This window comes from Hippichthys cyanospilos, chromosome 5 (genome assembly GCF_059441005.1).
Source record: "Hippichthys cyanospilos isolate Australia breed blue-spotted pipefish chromosome 5, RoL_Hcya_1.0, whole genome shotgun sequence".
NCBI lineage: Eukaryota > Metazoa > Chordata > Actinopteri > Syngnathiformes > Syngnathidae > Hippichthys > Hippichthys cyanospilos.
The window spans coordinates 3,199,572-3,221,207 of NC_142373.1; the positions used below are offsets into that span (position 1 = coordinate 3,199,572).

The window sequence follows — 21,636 nt, forward strand, 5'->3', positions numbered from 1 at the left end:
CAGCATATAGGAAGGAGGACATTTCAAACACCAATTGAGGTTGATGGGCGAGATCCTCGTTGAAAACTATTTATTGGCCAGGTAAAGTCACATGGTAACATTGCCCGGAGTTGGTAAGAAGATCCCCATCATTTTAGCCTTGCTCGGCCTTATCGTCCCGCTGAGCAACATCGCCATTTCGAAGGTGAATGGAGTTTGTCCAATCTTTGTTCTTTTGTGTGCTTACCTGGGATCGTATGTATCTTAGCAATGTATGAAAACGGGTACCATCCTTAAACAAAAATCTGATCGGTCAGTCAACCCCCTCATTATTTTTAGAAAGATTCAATAAGGCAATTCTTCTCAATTATCTGGTGACTCGGGACTCAAAGATGGGTCACGCTCTGCTCGTAAAATACATAAGATTAGATTCATTGACAGTGAGGAGTGGCATGTATTTGTGAGTCATTCCTGCATCTTTGTTGAATAAACATTGACCTCCACGCACAGCAAGAGTTGATGTTTGCAGAGACCGTCTGCAAATTGGAGGTTATTAATGATGAATATGAATAAAATATTAAACAAATATTAAACAAAAGATTTTTTTTCTCCAAAATAGAGGTTTTAATGATGTCACATAGAGCTCTTTGAAGTGTTTGTTGACTTAGTATGGTGTTATCACCCCCTGCATCTTACAATTTCCAGACGGTCTCTGCGCGCTTCACCTCCTGCTGCGTATATTCAGCAAAAATTACGGTTTAAATATTTTGCAAATGTTGCTTTTGTCATTGTTGCTATTAGTCCGCGTCGTCGTTGAGGGATCTACACAAAATCTGCCACTGTCCTTTCATCTTTACTTAAAGGGACAGTGTGTAAGATTTTTTTCATTAAAAAGGAATAAATTAAATGATTCTAACTTGCAAATGAATGAGTTCTTAATGACCAACGATGTTTTAAATATAATTATGGATCTAGTTATCATTAAATTATATTACATGGGGGGTGGCACTTCTCCAGAGACGGCCACGTTTGTGATAGCTATGGACAATCTTACACACTGTCCCTTAAACTATTAATAATGCAGCGTGTCCTGAATGAGGTGTTTGTGAAGGGAATCATATATTAGGTTGTTATCATTATGTGCTTATTTCTTGTCTAGAATAGTGTGCATTTCTATCCATCAATGCAGTTCTCGTTCATCTTGACTGCAGCTGTCCACGCAGGTAAGTGTGAGCCGGGACCTTGGCCCAACTGTTGGTGGCGCCCGGACGCTTGAGCGACGAGAACGCTGTTGGCAACGCATGGGAATGCACGCCAAGCGTTTCCCTTTGCCGGCAAAGAAAAGTCAATCTTGGCTGGTCCGAGTTACTATCTTGCTGTTTTGCAGCAGGGCTTGTCTTAGTCTACTTTTAAAGATAACCCCGACAGTGTTTCAAACACTTTTCATTAGACAGGAAGGAAACACAGAAGTTGTAATTCTTGGAGAGAACAGCCGACACCCGTTTATACCATATGTCAAGAGAGAGCAGTGCCCGAACAACCACACAGAACTGCGCTTTAAACAGTTTATTGGTTGGTCAGCACTGTCCAACCTTAAATACTAAAAGTCAACCATAAAACGCATGCAACTGTCCTGGCCAGCATATCCAGCCTGATTGGCACAGTTAGAGTGCCTTCCCATCTTCAGTTTCTAATCAGCACCACTCGAGCAAAGACCAGAGGGCAACAGACTTACGTCCACCATTTACACATATTCCATACTCACTCCAAACGCTCCCTCTCGTCTCCCCACTCTCACGTCATCACCCAGGACACCCCCCTTCAACACAGCGTTTACAGTTAACTGCGGGTACTGTTTACTAAACAGAGCGAACGGTTTAGTGAACTGAGCGAACGATTTACTAAAACGAGCGAACGGTTTAGTAAACTGAGCGAACAGATCAGTAAACTAATCAAACGGATTAGTAAACTGAGAAAACGGATTACGAAACTGAGCGAACGGATTAGTGCAAGTACTTTTTTATTCATACCCTGGCACTAAAGGGGCTCCGTAAAAACACAAATCAACGTAAACGTAAATTACTATCGAAGCCAACCGCGCACTCTGCACTTCTAAATGCAACTAGCTACAACATTGTCAAATGATGTTGTGACCTTTTAATATGATCGAAACGTCTATTTGTTCCAATACGAAGATAAACAAATGAACTCTATGCCTTGCTAGTACAGTATTGGCTTTCAGTCTTGTGTCGTTTTGCTTTCAAAAACAACTTCATGGCTGGGAAGAGGTGAGAGTCAGAGGGTGCAAGGTTAGGAGAGTCGGGGAAACGGGGGGGAGAATTTCATAGCCACTTGCCCGTGCTTCTGATCTGGCGACATGTGCGTTTCGGACAGGAGCAGTGTCTTGTAGGAGGGAGATGTCTTTGCTGATCTTGCCCCGCCTCTTGATTTTGATAGCTTCTCTTGATTTCCTCATAAATGAAGCATAATAGGCTCCAGTAATTGTGTCACCCTTAGCTAAGAAATCTGTCATCACTACTCCGCCCTGGTCCCAGCAGGCTGTGAGTATGACCTTGCCAGCAGAGGGCTGCACCATTGCCTTTGTTGGAGGTTGAGAGTCCCAAGTGCTTCAACTGCATTGATTGGGCTTTGGTCTCTGGATCATAGTCATAGAGCAAGGCTTCATCCTGTCTAATCTGTCTTTTGAAAAACTTTGACTCATCTTCTTAAAACATCTCCCAATTCATCCTCGAGCACTCGATGCGTTCTCGCCTTTGGAAAGATGTCACCAACCAGGGAATCTATCTGCCAGACATCTGATGCATTTGCAAACGGTCATACGTGATAGTTTCCACAGACCCTGTACTAACCTTGAACTTTAGGGCTATTTGGGAAATAGTTTTGTGTCGAGCTTCCAAAATGGCACCTTCAACTTGACTGACTGATGCCTGATCAGGCGGGTGACCAGGTCTGGGAGCTTTTTCCACAGATTTCTGGCCATGTTTGAATTCATGATGCCAGCGTTTTACAAGGTCGTATGATGGAGCATCATTACAATAAGTTTCTTTCACTTGATCAAAGGTCTTCCCACGCATGTCAAATCAGCGGCCTTTACAGTTAGGTCTACTATGTCTCCCATTCATTAAAAAAAAAAAAAAAAAAACACTTGTATTTTTAGTTCATGGCATACAAAGAGACATATTTGAAGCTGCTTTTTGTTTGAGTTGATGATAATCAGAGATGGAAAAGTCAGGTCTAGAAAGCGCAAACCCCTACCACAGTTTGGTAGGTGGGTGCTTCGACTCAATTTGCTGACAAATGAGCTTGTTAATTGTCAGAATAATTGTAAATATAATGATTATACATTTTCTACGATCAATATAACTGCTTGCAATCAAGAAATGCTTTGCTGTGACAAAGCCATCTCAAACCGGCCTGGCCAAGTTCAAACCGCAGACCGATATCGCTTCACTTGTGATTTACAAAATATCTTGCAGAGTGTTACTACACAGAATGTTTTGTCACACATTGATGGACAAATACACTGGGTTCTGACTGCGTTATTCCCTTTTTGCCTTTTTAACTTTTTAATGGGGGCACGACTCAAAGTTAGCCTGCCATCCCGGAATCAGCCGAACGGTTTTTCTGATCAGCCGTCGGTTTTGGTGGCCAGGTTGGCGGCGAGATGTTGTAGACTTTGTTTCTGCCTGCTCTGTGTGTGCCCGAGGGAAATCCACTCACCAACCACCTGCCGGCTTGCTGCTGCCGCTGCCTACCCCGTCCAGACCTTGGTCCCATATTGCGCTGGATTTCATCACCGGACTTCCGGCGTCCCGGGGGAGAACTGCCATTCTCACCATCATGGACCGGTTCTCCAAAATGGCTCACTTCGTGGCCCTCAGGGGGCTCCCCTCGGCGCTGGAGACCTCCCGCCTCCTTACAGACCATGTGTTCCGCCTCCATGGCATTCCTACAGACATTGTTTCGGACCGGGGACCGCAGTTTGTCTCCAGGTTGTGGAAGGCGTTTTGCCGTGCCATGGGGATGTCGGTGAGCCTGACCTCGGGATACCACCCGCAGTCTAATGGGCAGGCCGAATGCACTAACCAGTCCCTGGAGGCTACGCTGCGCTGCGTGTGCCAACAAAACCCGTCTTCCTGGTCTATCCACCTGCCTTGGGTCGAGCATGCCCACAACTCAAACATTTCTGCTTCTACAGGCAAATCCCCCTTCCACGTAGTTTTTGGCTACCAACCACCCGTCTTCCCCTCTCAGGAAAAGGAAGTGTCAGTTCCTTCCATTCAGTGCCACCTAAGGAGGTCCCGAAAGGTGTGGAAGGACACCAGGGCTGCATTGGCGCGGACGGTGGAGCGAAACAGACTACTTGCTAATCGGCGGAGAATGGAGGCCCCGGTCTACCAACCAGGACAAGAGGTGTGGTTGTCCACTCGGGATCTGAACCTGGCCGGGTCGTCCAGGAAGTTGGGTCCGAAGTTCGTCGGACCGTTCAAAATTGACTCTGTGGTCAACCCAGCCGCTGTCAGGTTAGTCCTGCCCACGTCCATGAAAGTCCACCCCGTGTTTCACGTCTCTCTCCTCAAGCCTGTTGCCTCCAGCCCGCTGTGCCCTCCCTCCGTGTCGCCTCCTCCTCCTCGCCTGGTGGATGGCGGTCCGGTGTACTCGGTTAGGTCTATTCTGGACTTCCGTCGCAGGGGCAGGGGTCTCCAGTACCTTATTTACTGGGAGGGTTATGGTCCAGAGGAGTGTTCGTGGGTCCCTCGGTCCTGGGTGATGGATCCAGGCATGATCAGGGCATTCCACCTGTCCCACCCTGACAAGCCAGGGGTCCGCCAGGGGGCGTCCGTTGAGGGGGGGGCACTGTCACATCCCTGGCTTATCATGTCTTTTTTGTTGTAGCCGAGGTCCTCCTGCCACGACGAGAGGGCGGGGTCACTGGCCGCGCACCTGACGACCATCGTCATCAAGGCCTTACTTAAGGCGGCCGGCGCAGGAGGACAATCGCCGGGTTATTCCTTGAGCCTCCCTTCGTCGAAGCCCTAGTCGTTCCAGTGTTTCCTAATCTCGAGTCTCCGCAGTCGCGCGTTTTGTTTTGTACTTTGCCTTATGCTTTTTTGCTTCGTTGCTCGTTTGCCTTTTGCTACTCCTCCAGGCCTCTTTTTGTTGTTCCTAGTTTTTTGATTGTCCTCCTGCTGACCCTGTCCCCTTGTGCCAGACTATTTAGTCGTTTAGACCCGTTTGGTCTCTCCTTTTGTTGCACTTTTTTCTCCCCACGCTTGCCGTGCGATTTTTGTTAATACATTTTTGAAGCTGAACCCAGCGTGTCGTGTCGGGGTCCTCCACCCACTCGTGTCTCGGGGTTATTCATAACACTCCCTCAGCCAGGTTTCAGTGAAAGTGAAAACTTAACATTGATCTCACGATGAATGTTCTCAACTCATCCATCCTATTCCTGAGGGAGCGGACATTAGCTAGCAGCAGGCTAGGTACGGGTGGCCTGTGTTGGAAGTTATTTCTAAATCAACATGAACTCAAGTTAGTAATCTGACTCCAATTTGTGACCTTACCCAACTGCCACTCATCCAACAATTTGCGCGCTCGTTCTGCAATAGAAAGGTATCAGGAAGCCGGCATTTTCACACACGAGTGGATTTATTCCTAACACGCAGATCTAATACAAGCACCTGGGTCTCGGGTCCCTCTCAATACAGCCCTGTACGCCTTTGTTGCCACCAGCAGACGTACTCTACATCCGAGTTGTCCAGCAATGAGTTATACTACACAATATGCAAATGGCACAGCAACAAAGGTATCCTGGCATTATTCTATTGGCTATGTGTATACTGCAGTTAACTTTAGCTTGCTCTCATTGGTCTTTCTTCCCCTGCAGAATCGCTTGCTTACTCCTCCTGGTTGTAGTTTTCCTCACAGTTGTTTCCCACCAGGTGCCTCTGGGTTATCTCGTCCCTGCAACCTCCCCGCGAATAGCACCGTTTGCTCTGAAACATTCCATTCTTACACTCCCTTGCACCACACATTCTGTTTTGTTCACTTTACAGTCTCACACTCTCATACACAGAAAGTAGCAACATCTAATGAACTACTTTAAGCTCAAAGTCTTATGTTCCTTTACCTGGTAGCCCTAGCTTTTAGCCTTGCATGCAGGCCTCCCCTCTTACCTCGTTTCCGCCTTAGCCGCTTCGGTTTCCGCTGCTTAGTCTGCCCGAAGCCGGGGCTGCCGCGTCATCCAGGCAGAAAGGCAAAGTCCGCGAGGCTAAATGAAAGTTCGCCATGAATTTTACCGATGTTAAGAAGTGCCTCTCAGCTCTAGCGTATAGTCGCGCATGAGTGAAAAAGAAGTGTCTGCGACGAGAGAGTGAAACAGAGACGTCTGCCGCAGTGGCCGCCTCCAGTTTCTTACAGGGCTTTCTGAGAATAGCGCAATCATCGACATCACAGCTTGACTGGTTCCTTTTATTAGACAACGTTTGGCAGAACAATGCTTTCCTCAACCATGAACTCTTATCTTTGACTGCAACGTATCCTTCAGGCTTCTATGGTCAGTACAGTGGTCCATAATAAAAATGTCAGCACATATACATTTCATGGTATCTATTCAGGACTGGAAGTACCACATACTGTCAGGACTGTACAAGGTCCAGAACCAAATCCAGCCATCACCAATACATCATCACAGCCATACATTCTGTCCACATTTGGGACAGCCACTGTCACCTGAAGAAGAGCTGGAGGAACGCAACTTGTTGGACTCTATTGTCTGGCCCCAGCCGCCGTCGGGCTCCCGAATCACTGAACCTGTCCCAGACAAGTGACCCAGCCCACAGCCTGTTTAGAATCATCCCTTCCAAAAACAAACAGCATTGGTATGTTGGTGACCAGCTGGAAGTACTGGTTCACGTGCATGACTTCAAGCGCCAGCCCAAGCGCTATGGGGTCGATGTGCTGTTGGCTCGGCTGCACTCAACAAAAGACAAGGCAGGTGTTGTCGGACAGGTGCTGGATCAGAAGAATGTTTGACGCCACTTCTGCCATCACTCAGTGTTTGACCAACAAGACGGTCTATATGTATGGCGACTCGACCATACACCAGTGGTTCGAGTACCTTGTCTCCATTCTTCCAGGTGATCACTTATATCTTAAAAGAATTCTGGTAACTTCACTCATGAGTTGGAAAGATGTGGTAAAAGTAGAGGTATTGAATCTACTCATTTAACGAAGTAGAAGGACAACATAGGAAACAGAAATGTATGAACAGGAATACTAAATTTTGTCGTTTAAAGCAGCCCACCCCTCCGCTTCCCTGTCCTGGTCGGCCAGTTGCGCTACATTTCCAACGAGCTGGACAGATTGATTAGCGGTCCCAACATGGTGGTGGCGCTCTGCATTTGGGCCCACTTAAACACTTACCCCGCGGAGGTATACATACGCCAGCTACGGCATATTGGCAAGGCGGTGTTGCGACTCCTGGACCGGGCTCCGGGAACAGTCGTGGTGGTTCGCACGGCAAACCCTCAGGCTTCGCGTTCGACTGACATTCTGCACAACAACGACTGGTTTGCAATGCAGCTGGACGTTTTACTGCACACCATGTTCAAGGGTCTTGACGTTTTGCTGGTGGATGCCTGGCAAATGTGCGCGGCGCACTGTGCGCCTCATGATTTGAAATTGAAATTGTCAAGAAAATGGTAGATGTTATGTTGTCTTACATTTGTCGTGATGGGAACGTGAACACTAGGATTTTTCTGAATCAAACCAGGCTGACAGCACAGGTTTAGACTTCATTTAAAAACATGAAATTGAAGGTCATTGATTTTTTTGTTTTGTTTAAGTAGCATTTGCAAAAACTAATCCATTGCATAAACTGAGGAGTATTCACATATATAAGTAATCTTCACCAGGCAGAACGAAAAGAAAAAAAATGCATGTTTTCATTGTCAAAGTGGGATTCTTGGGCCCTTGACTGCAGGACTTTAGTGTAATCATTTGGGTTGTGTATTAAAAAAGAACATGTTTACCGCAATTAATAATAAATTGTGAAAGTAATCATGACTCTTCAATAAAGAAATCGAATCAACCAGTTACATGTTTTTTTATAATAATTTTGAACACAGCGCATTTTAACAAATTTCAAAATTTGTCAAATTGCGTTTTGTGTTCAACATTTCCTTGCTCACGAGACGATGAAGATAACAAAGCTAAAGTGGCAATTTCTTCTCTCATTCGTTTTTTCTGTCTAAATTAGCAGCAATCTGTAAGGAGGTATGCAATTTGCAGTTTTTCCCTAAACTTCAGCATTTCTGAAATAATCTTTAACAAATATAATTGTTGTCAAATTGAATTGTTCGGTGAAAAAGGGCACTTAATGTTTGGCTTGGGTTTCCACAAAGATTTGCAATGGGGGGGGATTGGGAAATTTGCTTTCTAAAAGCAGTCCCTGACTCCAGAAGATTTGCTGCTGCTTTAAACTGTGGCTGTGTCTTTTCGAAGTACAGTACTCAATGTCAAGTCCCAACAACTTAGAAAATTTGGGAACTCTGTAACATTTGATTTTATGCTGCATCGCTGGAATGTTCCAACTTAGGAATCTAATTGAATCCAAATTATATGAGCTTGTTATTATCCAGTTGAAAGTGAAATCTTGCATCGGCACCAGCTGAGAAGCTACCATCATATCATTGTTCGGCACCAAGAAAGGTCAAACAGAACAAAACCATCAGTAAATTTGGCGGGATCGCCGGTCTGCCATCCTGGGTTGGTTTATCTAGTCATGGGTTAACGAGGCTTTCTGAATCGTACAGACACATGGAGAAATTATTGACACTTTGTTGGAACCGTGCCACTTCCCATTTGGGACGCCAGAAGGGTCTCACTGTTTTTGCACCAAATCTTCTACAATATAATTTATGCTTGTACTGAATGTATGTTATCTAGTATTAGATGTAGTTTAATCCACGTTTAGAATATATACAAAATATACAGTCAAAAATTATGTAGAGCAAATACTTTTCAATACAAATCTCACTTCTACAACTGCAAGTCACAATATGCAGATTGAGAAAGGATCATGACTCATTAGGTGTGTGCGCATTAGTGCATGTACATCACAGTATGTTAGTGTGTTCGTGGGTACCTACACAAAAATGAGACCAGCTTCTTTTTAAATGCTTAATTGAAAAAAAAAAAGCACAATGAACAATAATTACCACAGAAGTCACATAAATATATTGTAAATTTGGCAGGTACAAAACCAAAAAAAAATCCTGTTAAACCACTTATCACTAGGTCGCTGGCATCCTGGTACATATCCCAGCTGTCTTCGGGCAGTAGGCGGGAGACACACTCTGAAGTGGTTGCCAGACAAATCGCATGGTACACATAAAAATAAAATAATATAAAGGGGAAATACAAAGTGTCCGAGAACTATAAAGTCACGGCGATGACCAGTGGTGGAGCTAAACTTTTATCCTTGGGGTGGCCAAAGTTATTTCACAGACTATAACAATGAATTTGTTTCTCAATTTATCAACTGCAATCGGAGTGTCAGATGTTGAAAAGTACCTCCTAAGCACACAGGTCATAAAATGTATGTACATATAATTTGCAGTTTATTAATGCAGAAAATGTAAAACACAACTTGGTAACATTTTTTCAACAACATTAATTTTTTCAAAAACGGTGAAAATGCGCCAACACCACCCCCCTCCTTCGGTTATGGTGAGAAGTGGCAAAATGTTTCACAAAGTCATCCATTGTCTTTGGTACACAGAAAACAATAAGAGAGTTCCTTAATGGAACTACATTGTATTAAAAAACAAAAAACAAACAAACATTAGTGTACGCAAAATAAACATAAAACCACCATTTAAAAAAGACAACAAACACCAATAACCAACACTTAAAAAAAACCAACAACAACTTTAGGGTTCCTCCACATTTAAAATATTCAGACCCTTATTGTAAGATTTCTCAGCAACAAAGAAAGACATCTTTTTGTGACATTTGAGTAATAAGAGGTGTATTTAATTTATCATTTTTCTACATTTATATGCCATCATGCCACCTAATTATTTCCAAGAGATTGTGGATAGGTAGTGTATGCAAAATAATTAACCCCATCATTTTAAGATAACCAAGATAAGTATTAAGATAAACATATTTCCAAACAATTGTTTCCATACTGTTATAGACCTGTAAATGTAGAAAATCTAATTCCCGACCTTCCATACTGAAGGAATCTAGAAAAGCTTCTACAAACCACTGTAGACGTAAGTTTAATATTCAGACTTTTCAGCTAGTTAACAGCAATTTAACTACCGTGTTCTCGTTAGCTACGTTTCATTTAAGTCAAACAGAGCATGAAACAGCTAGCTGGTCAATTCTCCAGTTGCATACCTCTAGACTCTTTGGAGAAACACGTATATAAATAGCGACTCAAATGTACAAAAGTTTTTTGGAAGAGTGACTCGTTAGGACACCACCGTAAAACACTTTACGACGAGGATTTCACTGCCCATAAAGCGTATCCTTCGTCACTTTGTTGATGTCCAGTCTACAGAAACAATAAGAAAAATAATTCAAAACATCGTTACCATCGATAACAGATTCAAATCTTCTTCTTCTTCAGTGGCGATTCTTTTTCTTCTCTTAATGAAGGTGGTTGCAACGCTTTGTGGTATATAGCGACACCTACTTTACAGGAGGGACTTAGCAGTCAATAGGCTTCACTTTTTAAAAAATGCAACTGCCTCCTTCCGACAAGACGCGCGTTGCCGTGATATGTCAATAATCTAGGGAAAATATTGTCGAGATAGCGGAGGAGGAGACGCAAACAAATTCAACCCAATCCCATCGGTTTATAAATAAAATTTGATTGATTGATTGATTGATTGATTCGCTCCTGCTGCTGCGTGGCCAGCATGAGTCGCTCGACACGTCTGGCTTGACTGCACCCCGTTGGGCACACTGTGACCATGGACCTCTACTTGTTGGACAAAAGTGCCACTACTTTTTGAAAATGAGCCACTAGTTGGCGTTTTTGTGCAACTAGTACGACAAAGCTGTACGTCCAACTACAGCTGGCAAAGACCGAACTAGTGAAAAATGCAGATGGATGATATCCATGATATCGAATACATGCTCTAAAGGCTTGCCATAAGCTGATGACATCTTATACAACAACCATAACAAGAATTTAGCGCACATATAAAACTATGTTTCCAAATGTGCCAAATCAGTCACTGAAAGGGCATTTTGGGCTCCTCAAATTGCACTTGATCAAGGTAGGCCGATTTTTACAATACGGGATGTATTGTATGCATTCGTGCATTCGTCACCGATCTTACTTTAGGCAGTAGAAACGTTATTCAATGCCATACAAGCGATCATTGACCGTGTATGTATCAATAAAATAAATTAACTGAATATTACACAGATCATTATTATCAGCCTTGTTAGATTCGGGTAGCGACGGAGTCTTCTTGTTGTAAGGTGCCGCTACAGACACTAGGTGGCAGTGCTTTCACTTTTTGCTATTTACATAGCGCTTTTTAAGGACCTAAAGAAGAGTAAACGGAAGCCAGATATCCGCACGGTCTTGTTTACTGGACCACAGAGAAATTGTGGAATTTGGTTCTAATTATCGCGTCTGACTGCTGAGATTCATCTATCGCGCTTGGTAAACGTGGCCCCAGCGTAACGGTTCGTCCACAATTTTTAATTATTGTAGATTTTGCCCGTCTTTGCGATAACATGTTTTTTTTTGTTTGTTTTTTTATTACACGGACTAAATGAGCACCAAAGTCACGTCAAATAGCTAGCTTACCTTCCACGAGCCATGTTTAATCAAATGTCTTTCTTGATAGTTCTGACCAGACATCACCACAATGGAGTTGTAGTACGCATTTGCTCTTAAATTTACGATAATTATTGTATGCTAGACGTATGTTTCAGGCCGCGGCATGCATCCGTTGTATAAAATGATTTTTATATCACTAATTCTTCTCATTCGCTTAATAGTTAAAGACACTATGTTTCACCGTAAACCAACACGCTATCCTAGCGCCAATTAGCTGTGTCCTTGATGACTGTTTTTTTTTTTTTGCATTATTTCTACAGAGAATATAAAATAACAAACATACAGTTTGTACTCAAAAGGAGCAGGTTGAAGTTTAAAGAACTTATATCTATCCTACACTTTATTCTCCAAATAAATGACAAAGCTGTTTTAGATGTACAGTTCATCCGCAGTGACTTAGAATAATAATAATTAAGAAGAAGAATAAAGAATAGAATAATAGAATAATAAAGAAAGAGTACCCTGAAGAAACTCATGTGGGGATCGTGTGTACACACAATGACTGGACAGAGTCAGACCTGAACCTCTGAGCTGTGAGGCGGACATGCAAAGCAGTTTTCCACCGTGCCCACCCTATAGATGTTTAATCAGCATATACAGCATTCCCTCATTAAATCAAGCTTCATCTTTCACGCCCTAGGTGCTCCCTTTTTTATTTTCTACAAGGGACAGTGTATAAGGTTAAGGCCGTTTTTCATGAAAAAGGAATACATTAAATTTGTGAAAATTTATAAAACTTGCACATAAATGCGTTCTTAACAGCCAGCAGTATGTTTTAAATATAATTGTAGGTCTAGTTATCATTAAATTTTACTACATGGAGGGCGGTACTCCCCTGGAGGCTGCCATATCGGTTAAAACTATGAACAACGGTAAATGCAGCACCTCCTGCTTTACTTAATGAAAAACGGTTTAAACCTTTCACATTGTCCCTTTTAAGTAAAGAAACTATACTTTATTGTGGAGGGATGTGCTGTGACGTTTCCTGCATGCAAAGCAGATGAGTTGACTGTAGTGTAACACATGGCATGGGCACTCCTCCGAAATTGACTTAGAGTGGAGCCTGTAGCTGACCAAAAGTCAGGGAAAACAGAATTTACACTAAAAATTCCAATTTATTAGATTTAACAGAACAAGATCATGTTTGACTCAGAGCATTGGCTTTTCTCCAGTCTCTCATTATTGATAACTCTGACATAACTTGGTCCTTCGAGCCGGATCCCAACATATCTGTGGCCGTGGGGGGGCTGCTGACAGCGACTGAAGACTGTGCACAGCCAGACTGGTTCTGTCGAAGAAGTCCACTTTCCCGTGGCCAGTTGCGTCAGCGTCCTCCCCGGGATTGTTGATTGACGGCATCCGTAACCAGCAACAGAAATTGAGACAGGGAGAGACATGAACTGTGAGTATAGTCTTATCTTGTTGGCATGCTTGGTGAAGTAAAAGGGAGGTTGAAAGCCCTGCCCGTGGCCCAAAAAACAAATATGGAGGTTGAAAGCCCTACCCGAGGCCCAAACGACGAAACAGAAAGCGGAGCAAGAGGCTTGCGCTATTGATACCTAGAATAAGAAAAGCTAGAAGTTCTCGAAGATTAAGACAAGAAAAGGTTCCAGTCCTGTGCGTCTTAATATGAAAAAGGGAGGTTGAAAGCCCTACCCAAGACGCAAACGACAAAATAGAAAGTGGCGCAAGAGGCTTGCGCTATTGATCCCTAGAATAAGAAAAGCTAGAAGTTCTTGAAGATTAAGACAAGAAAAGGTTCCAATCCTGTGCGTCTTAATGGCCTCATAATATTTTGGCATAACTGTTGTGGTATGATAGCCGGTTTGTGAGATGTGAAAAGTGATTGTGAGTGTGTATGCAACAAGTCCACCAGACTGAAGCAACAGTGTCATCACTGCGCACTGTTGCCTGATTTAAGTAGGTTTTGGTGATAAGTTGACATTATTGGCATTTGTTTTGGGGATCTAAAACAAGTTAGGCCTATGATAGCTGAAATTAAAATAAAAAATCAAATGTGAAACGTAGAATAGCTCACTGAAATGCATTTAAATGAATTGCTGTTATATGTAAAGAACGCCCGCCTAGGTTGCCCCCCCCCCCCCCCCTACATTTTTAACACACCAAATCTGGCCCCCTTTGCAAAAAGTTTGGACACTCCTGCCCTAGGGTCATGTTTTTGTCACAAAGTGGGGAAAATACCTTAAAAAGGGGACGAAAAAATTCAGTGTTTCACAACGCAACATGAAAAAAACGTAAGCCAGGTACGCTGTAACACGGAGGTCCACTGTGTGTGTGTGTGTGTGTGTGCAGTATATGTGTATGTGTGTATATATATATATATATGTATATATATATATATATATATATATATGTATATATATATATATATATATATACACACACACACACACACACTGTGTAACTAATGCTGTGTTATGAAAACTATTTCACTGTCAATTATATTATTATTTACGAAATAAAGTGTTACAGATAGCACTACAACCACAATAATAACATCAGTTTTGGCCTTACTGTCCATTTTGAAGACACATTTTTTGATATATCTCTTTTGTAGAATCGAAACAGAATTGTGGCTTCAAGTGAAATTCAGCGGTGTGTCGAGATGGATGTCAGCATTGCTGTCTCACTGATTCGAGGCCAGATGGGCGCAGTGGTGGAGCAAGCGGTGAACGGAGCCGTGGAGACGGTTCTGGCTGAGATGCTGAAGGTGGTGGGGGTCAAATTTGAGGAGCTGAAGTCCCAGCTAGCGCACATGAAGCGTGATGTCATGACGCTGCAACGAGAGAAGGCCCAGAAAGAGAAGGAGAACGACAATGTCAGAGCGAAGCTGCGCTACACAGAGTTGAAACTGAAGTATTACAGACAGGGTGTAGAGGAGGAGCTGCAGCACCGAGCCTCCAACACCTCTCTGGGAAGAAGCCACCAGGCTAAATGCCCTCCAACACAGGCAGGGGGAGCTGGCATCTCTTCCACAAGAGCTTCACCATCGTGCTCTTCTCAGACCTCCACAGCAGATGATCCACCTTCAAGGAACACAGGTAAGCACTATGAGGATCTTTTTTGTTCATCAGTTCGGACGGCATGCTGGCAGACTGATTAGCAGGTCCGCCTCACAGTGAGGTTGTTGTGGGTCCACTACCGGCTCTGGCCTTCCTGTGAGGAGTTTGCATGTTCTCCCAGTGCCTGCTTCTGTTTTCTTCGGGTACTCTGTTTTCTTCCCACAATTCAAAAAGCCAGCATGGTAGGTATGTTGGAAACTAAATCATTGGTGTCAAACTCCAATCCTAGAGAGGTGGTACACATACATGTTTTCCAGGTTTCTCTTCCCCACACACCTGTTCAAATGATTGGGGTCATTTTTAAGCTTCTGAAAAGCTTGCTGACGAATGAGCTGATCATTTGAATCAGGTGTGGTAGGAGGACAGAAACCTCCAAAACATGCCGGATAGGCAGTCCTCAACTGGGTTTGGACATGCCTGGCCTAGGCAAAGGGAAAAAAGCTGGGCGTACATACCCATGCGTTGCCAACAGCATTTTTCATCACTCAAGAGTCCCCGCTTGCTTTTTATTCATTCAACAAAGCATTGCACATTACAAGACATAACAAAAAGAGCCAGCCGGGCGCCATCAACAGCTGGGCCAAGGTCCCGGCTCACACATTCCTGCGTCAACAGCTTTATCTAAGGACTGGGGCGAGATGAACTAGGACTGCATAGATGGATAGCAATGCACGCTATCCTAGACAAGAAATAAGCACATAGTGATAACAACCTAATACAGTGGGCCCCTGTGTTACGAACTTAATCCGTTCAGCGGCTATACTGGTAACTCAAATTGCTCATATGACGATCAATCCAAACCTATGTTAATTAGTGAATGCGTGCAACGCGTGCAAAAACCTTAGGAAAAAACATTACAAATTTATACACGTATTAAAAATTAGTAACAATCTACTATACAGTTAAATTAAATGAGCTAAATATACAAAGGAAAAATGACATTTACCTTTGGGGCGACGTGACTTGAGCTGGGTGGAGGCGGAGGGGAGCAGAGACCAACCCGCAGAATTTATTTATTTATTTTCTTAAACGCGAACTTTTCTCAAACTAAATCATATCACCGGCGATTTCCTTCTCTTTAATCCATATAGAAGAAGCCTCTCCATTTTGTTGTTGACCGAGGTCCGTCCCCTGGCAAGGAAAGTCTTGCCCTTAGAAGATTGCTGAGCGCTTACGGCATACTCACTCGCAAGGTTAACTATGCGTGCACCTCCTTCGTATTTTTTTATTATCTCCTGCTTCGTTTCTATTGTTATCATCCTCTTACTTCTTCCTTTACCGCCACTTGCAATTTTAGAAGCCATGTTTAACAGATAAAGTTTGCAAAGTCCTCACAACACACCGACCAGCTGTGCCATCAAGCTAGATGAAGGCGTTCGGCCAATAGCCTATCGGCATTTCTGTGATTGACGTGACGCCGGCCAATAGCATATCGGCATCTTCGTGACTGACACCGTGACTGAGACAGTGACTGTGACATTGTAAGAGCGATAGCTTATCTGCGTTACTGTGACATGCGAGAACAGTTGATTTTATTGATGCAGCAAAGCGAAAAAAATAGTACGGACATATTGACCGGCATGTTGGGGCATGATGAATTGTTCGTAAGACGAAAGGTTTGTGCGTAAGAGGGGGACAAAAAATGCCGTGGTCCACGTTCGTAAGATGAAAAGTTTGTAAAAGAGGGAGTTCGTAAACCGGGGGCCCACTGTATATTATTCACTTCACACCCGCCTACTCCCCGAAGAAAGCTGCGATTGGCTCCAGCACCACAGGGACCCTTGTCAGGGTAAGCGGTTATGATAATGGATGGATGTTCATTAATTAATTTCACTTCACAACATTTTAGTACCTGTTGTTAGGAGAACTAACCAAAGTGGTGTGGTACCTAAGACTAGTCCTGGGAGGAACACTTGGCGGATCTGAAACACCAGAATGGCAGACTTTCAGCTTGTGACGGTGATTCAAGTGGAGCATGTGCATGTTATTACCAAACTCTTCACCCTGGAGTGGTTGCCAGCCAGTCACAGGGCACCACGAGATAAACAAACATTCACACTCAGAATGGCATTTAGAGCAATTTGGATGGTCCAATGCAACTACCATGCATGTTTTTGGAGCGAGGAAAGAAACTGGAGTGCCTGGAGAAGACCCACGCGAGCACAGGGAGAACATGCAAGCTCCACGCAGGAAGGCTAGGGCAAGCTGGAATTGAACCCCCTCACCATTGTTCCACCGTGTTGCTCTTTCTTCATTCTTTTCCTTCCAATTGTTTTTTTTTTTTTTACAGAATCTCCACAGCACATAAATCAGCAGTGCATTATAACATGCATACAGCCAGATGTGCAAGTGGTTAGTTCTGAACCGGCAGATTGCGTGTTGGCAGTGTCTCTCCCCATGAGCACAGAATGTGTAGATAATTCCAGTTAGGTGCATCCTAATATCCTTTATCACCAAAAGCTCACCTTCAGTGTCTTATTTTAACATCTGCTATTGTGCACATAGGCCTGCTTTGTCAAACGGACCAAGATGTTCTTTTGAGCACAAGCAGTGGAAGTCAGGAGTGCGACTGGAATGTCACTGTACGTCCAAGCTTGGATGGTACCAATGCCATTGTGACTCCGCCTCCTTTCCCAACTCATGACACCAGCCAGCAGTCTGCCACCAGCCCTAAGCCCCCTCATGGCTCACAACACGCAGATAGCTCAACCCTGGCCATCTCCACAAGACAGGTTAAGTATTGCCTGTGTACTGACAACACTCTAATGGAAAACCTAATTGACGGGCTAAAAAAAATGTAGACGTACACAATAAGTCACGGGATGGATTTACATTCAAATAGCAAATACAGTATTCACACACAAACAATGTAGTAACATACAGTTGACAGTCTTAGTAGATGTGCGTTGATTAATCAACAGCTAATCAATTATTAGATTATGTGATCAATATTTTACAATTTATTAATCATCAAGATACCTTGTTTAATTTAAAATAGTTCAAATACGAGCATTTCAACAGTACATTTAGTCAGATTGCTATAGCCATTCATTGAAGCAATTGGCTGGAGACCGTGCAGTTGTGTGACTTTCTAACTGTGTTGGTTCTGTAAATTGGAGGCAAATATCACAAGTAGTTCCATTATATTAGTGAAACAGCCCCATTTCGCAAGGAACTTTTTTGTAACCTGAGTTTTCTCTGTTCTGTCAAAGGTGAAGGTGGAGGAGGATCAACAGGTGATCTGCATCAAGGAGGAGCCGGAGGAAAATCAAGAAGTGATGTCGTGCCAATTGATGGACAATCAGATGAATCGTGGCCACCTGGTCCAGTCAGAGGTGACAGTTCATACTTAAAGAACCCATTACATTCTGTTGCAGAGCTGGATGAAAGTGCAAAATTAGCTACCGGTATTTGTTTGCAGTTACTTGCACTTGTATTGTGAACAAGTGATAGTGGTGATAACCAGATCCAGCAAATTGGACCTGTGAGGGAAAAAAAGCTTCTTATGCGGCAGGTGGTACTTTTTGCTATTTGCAATATTCCTGCCGGCTCATTCCATGTCCAATCACACATGCCTCGCTCTGGACTTTTATTCCATAAGTGCCTTCTGATGTCAAATGAAAGAATCCTGTGTTTGAGAATTCTGCCTCAAATGGTTTTCGAGTTACGACTCTTCAAAGTTTGGGTGCCGCACAATAATTTGGGGTTTCAGATTTTGCAATCTCAAAATTGGATACATTTGCTGGTCCTCATCTTATGTTTCTAGGTAGGTACAGAACTGTAAAGTGTTGTATCTGTGTATTTTGACCCCATCTATCAGAATCTGCACTCCAAACTATCACAGGTGTGATAGTTGAGAGAGATTATGCCTTATAAGGTGGATTTTGAAATGACACAATACTGGCTGCCAGAAAACAACACTTTCTTGTTTGTGGGTTTGAGGCAGCACCGCTCTGCTGTTCATCTCAAATTTTGGATTCATGCCCAAATAGAATAAAAATCAGGCATGTTGACAAGGTGTCAGTGTAGACTTTCTGGGAATATTTGTGAATTAACCTGGTATTTTGTGGTATTGCTGGAAGCTCTTCACTGTTCTCATGCTGTTGTTGTTTTCAGGTTCCGGTGTCTTCTACACAGTGGACAGGACTTCAGGCCGGCCAGAGAAAAAGCTCCTCAGGTTTCAGCACAGCTGGTCCCAGCTCTTCTTGTGAGTACCTTCTTTAAGTGTTCAGGTACAACTGCTAACTAGAAAACAGCAACAGCAAATATTGCAAATATAGAAAATGACCTGACCAATTTGTTTGAAATGGAGGTCTGCTGATCATCTTACTTGGGATGTCTTTTTTTACCCAAGTGGTGACTATTGTGGAGTGTGGACGTTTGCCCTTCGCTCCTCACCTGCCGACTTCCATGCCGGCTTGTTAGAGCACAAGTTCAAGGGCTGAAGGTCAAGTCAAGCTGCCTTTTCCGTTTCCTAATGCGTCAAAGTCCGCCAGAAAAATGATCCACGCAGCCTCGTTATTGACAACAAACAGGCAATAAGGTGGCGTTTGACCAAAGAGCATATATATGTACACACACACCTCTAAATTGATATAAATTGAGATATATGTGTGTGTATATGTATTAAAGGAACCTAGAGAAAAACGTCTTGCATCAAATAGTTCCTAGCGTGCTGGTTTTTGTTGAAAGATCACCCATACCACGCACGACATAGTGAAACAATTGATTTAATCCAGACAGAGAATGGGAAAGTACACGGGGCCTCGGGCCAGTCCTGCCACAGATCGGAGCAGAAAATGGCAACCTTTCACCTTCCACACTCAGTTCTTATACCCTTTTGGGGCATGTAGTCCCACTGAGGTGTGTGCGTGGGGATGGTGTCTTCAAAAGTCTTTGTTCTTTGGAAGAGGGAGAAAGTTTCTCTTGATGGCCACAACTGGCCTTTTTTTCCTGGCGGATTGTTGTGTCGGGGGATGCCATTTGTTCCTTTTTGAAGGTGACAACTAGTCTTGAGTTCTCCTGGGCCAAAACTTCATCTGCTTCATACCGACTTCTCAATCAAACTATTTTGTTGATACATTGCATTTAAAAACATGCATTTACTCTAATATTTATGGGGGTTAAAAATGAGGGAAAAAAAACCCAGGCTTGTATTCAGAGAAATACAGTAATTGTAACTACAGAGATGAACAGTATAACATTTTGGGACCGAAATCGCCATCCCAGGTGACCTGAGCTCTCCAGTTAGTGACATGCAACTGTGAATAGGTCACGCTAACCATTTCCGAACTTGTTTGAGAAAAAAGAAAAAAAAAGGGCAAGCAGGGATCGCGTCTACTTCACACCATCCGCTGTACTCATGGGAAGTAATTTGTTCCACAGCAGCAGTGGTTCAAACTTGAAATTCTGTAAAAAAAAATCCGGTTTACACTTGTCATTTAAACTCCTAGTTGAAGCATCAAATTTGTGAATCTGCTAGATGGAACACCCCAGCCAGGCTATCCTCCCATTGCCCCACTACCTCCGGGCACTCAACGGCAGGTGCGCGGTCCGTGTAATAAAGACTTCAGCATATACGAAGAGTACAAATTGCGGCGCAACGAACGACGCCGGCGAAGCCTCAATCGTCAGCGAGAGCTGGAAAAAACGCTGCCTCAGCCTCTGCTAGCCGATCTGGTGAGTGAGCAGTTGCTTGTTAAAAAACTGAAATCACGTGATTGCACAAGCAACTCCGGATAGAAATCGTGTCCAGAAGGAGTGAGCTATTAGTATTATTTATATCTTTTTTTCTCGGTGTAAGGTACGAGAACGGCGGGAAAAGACCAGACTGAGGGTGGCCAGATGGCGGGCAAAGCGGAAACTGCAGGCTTGTCTTAACCAGGTTCAGGTTGGTGGTGATACCACTCGACAGCAAGATAGCATCGGTCAGTCCTACTTGCACCGTAGCAATAAACATCATGCTCACTTCCAGACTCAAGGTGGAACAGTGGCTCTCTCCCAGGATGCTTTTCCTATCAGTGGTCCTCAGCAACTCAGAGTATCTTGTGGTAAGATGAGCACCGAGATCTAATTGTGCATGCATTTGCCGTGTCTCACACAAGGAATATGAATTAAATCTGGATCAAATGTTCAAAAGCTTAGGCTAGGCTAGGTTGGGTGAACATTCTGAAAGTTCCAACTTTTCTCACTCCTAATATGTTACCTTTTCAGCGTCCACTTCCAGTCCTCTCAATAACGTGGTCATCTCCGGAGTCACAAACTTCCCATTCATCATGCCGTCGTCCTCATCCTCCGTGTTTCTGAGGGGCCCTAATATGGCCGCACCGGGTGATCAGCACGCGTTGTCATCATCACATTTGTCTGCCTCTTACGCGCAGGTTAGCCTATCGCAGCCGAGCAACTCCTGAGAACCCAGGCTGAACTACCATCGTTTGCCTGGTGGTGGCACCGTTTCTCCTTCTGTATACAGTAATCCCTCGTGATCGCGGTTCATCTTTCATGGGTTCGCTGCTTCGCGGGTCTTTTTACAGTGTGGACATTTTTTAACAGCGCATTGTGCTCTGAATCCTGATTGGCTCAGGGGCTTTACTGTTGTCTTGAAGTAAAATATTGACGCTGTACTGTATTGGTTTTTCACTCGTCAATTTATTACAAAAGGCAAGAGGATCCAAAAGCTTG

The 21,636-nt window shown here is 43.6% G+C and overlaps 1 protein-coding gene and 1 pseudogene across 4 annotated transcripts; both read left to right on the top strand.

The window, feature by feature from the left end:
* Positions 1–45: 45 nt before the first annotated feature.
* LOC148423183 (uncharacterized) lies at positions 46–21,636 on the top strand. Of its 4 annotated transcripts, none has more exons than XM_088416048.1 (10): positions 46–81; positions 14,451–14,934; positions 17,246–17,380; positions 17,461–17,687; positions 18,168–18,290; positions 19,072–19,162; positions 20,438–20,634; positions 20,759–20,845; positions 20,930–21,005; positions 21,169–21,636. In XM_088416048.1, exons 2-10 carry the CDS (start codon positions 14,499–14,501, stop codon positions 21,363–21,365), a joined length of 1,569 nt encoding a protein of 522 aa, XP_088272174.1. In that variant the 5' UTR covers positions 46–81; positions 14,451–14,498; the 3' UTR covers positions 21,366–21,636. The 4 variants fall into 4 exon arrangements, with proteins under 4 accessions (XP_088272174.1, XP_088272172.1, XP_088272175.1 ...); XM_088416046.1 differs by lacking the exon at positions 46–81 and adding an exon at positions 11,587–11,715; XM_088416047.1 differs by lacking the exon at positions 46–81 and adding an exon at positions 12,749–13,274.
* On the top strand, positions 7,028–7,979 carry LOC148423184 (NXPE family member 3 pseudogene; annotated as a pseudogene).

Excerpts from the sequence above, each read along its gene's own strand:
- LOC148423183 (XM_088416048.1), top strand. The coding sequence starts at position 14,499 with ATGGATGTCAGCATTGCTGTCTCACTGATTCGAGGCCAGATGGGCGCA. Across the intron at positions 20,846-20,929 it reads CTTGTCTTAACCAGGTTCAG|ACTCAAGGTGGAACAGTGGC; the intron begins GTTGGTGGTGAT and ends GCTCACTTCCAG. Across the intron at positions 21,006-21,168 it reads GCAACTCAGAGTATCTTGTG|CGTCCACTTCCAGTCCTCTC; the intron begins GTAAGATGAGCA and ends TTACCTTTTCAG.